Source organism: Myotis brandtii, unplaced genomic scaffold, assembly GCF_000412655.1.
Source record: "Myotis brandtii unplaced genomic scaffold, ASM41265v1 scaffold2325, whole genome shotgun sequence".
NCBI lineage: Eukaryota > Metazoa > Chordata > Mammalia > Chiroptera > Vespertilionidae > Myotis > Myotis brandtii.
The window spans coordinates 303,726-304,481 of record NW_005358747.1 but is presented as its reverse complement, the minus strand read 5'-3'; the positions used below and the strand labels follow the sequence as shown (position 1 = coordinate 304,481).

Genomic DNA, 756 nt, shown 5'->3' with positions numbered 1-756 from the left:
CCAGCCAAGAGGCGGGAGCAGCGCTGACCCACCGCCTCCCCAGGCCTCATCCTGCGACGCTGTGAGCTGGACGAGGAGGGCGTCGCCTACTGGGAGCCCCCCACCTACACCCGCTGCGTCTCCATCGACTACCGGAACATCCAGATGATGGTAGGGCCTGCCGCCGGCCCGGCACTCCTCTGCCCGAGTCCTCAGGCATAACCTCTGTCCCCGGTGGCACCCCTATGGACACACGTCCACTGTGGCCACTGGTAGGGGCGGCAGAGGGGCCCCTGGGCCTGGGAGGGCCTGGGCACTGGCCCCGCCGTGTCCTGCAGAATCGTGGAGCCCAACCCTCCCCATCTCCCCAGACCCGGGAGCACCTGGCGAAGGCGCAGCGAGGGCTGCCCGGGGAGGGCGTGTCCGAGGTCATCCAGACGCTGGTGGAGATCTCCCAGGACGGGGCCAGCTACAGCGGGGACCTGCTCTCCGCCATCGACGTCCTGAGGAACATGACGGAGATCTTCCGCAGGGCGTACTACAGCCCCACGCCCGGCGACGTGCAGGTGCCCCGGGGCCCCCGGCGGGGAAGGGGGCTGCAAATGGTCACCCTGAGCCCGACCCTGGTCACACACTGGGCCCCAACCCTGGTCACACACTGGGCCCCGACCCTGGTCACACACTGGGCCCTGACCCTGGTCACACCCTGAGCCCTGAGCCTGGTCACACTCTGAGCCCTGAGCCTGGTCACAGGCTGGGCCCTGACCCTGGTCACAC

General features: G+C 69.4%; 1 protein-coding gene across 1 annotated transcript in view; it reads left to right on the top strand.

Annotated features, from left to right (window-relative positions):
- The window catches only part of ADGRB1 (adhesion G protein-coupled receptor B1), a 5,355-nt gene that overhangs the window by 478 nt on the left and 4,121 nt on the right, over positions 1–756 (top strand). Inside the window, exons 2-3 of the mRNA XM_014539979.1 lie at positions 44–150; positions 351–545. Of these exons, the coding sequence (XP_014395465.1) occupies positions 145–150; positions 351–545 (201 nt within the window). The 5' untranslated portion in view covers positions 44–144. The remainder of the gene's footprint in view (positions 1–43; positions 151–350; positions 546–756) is intronic.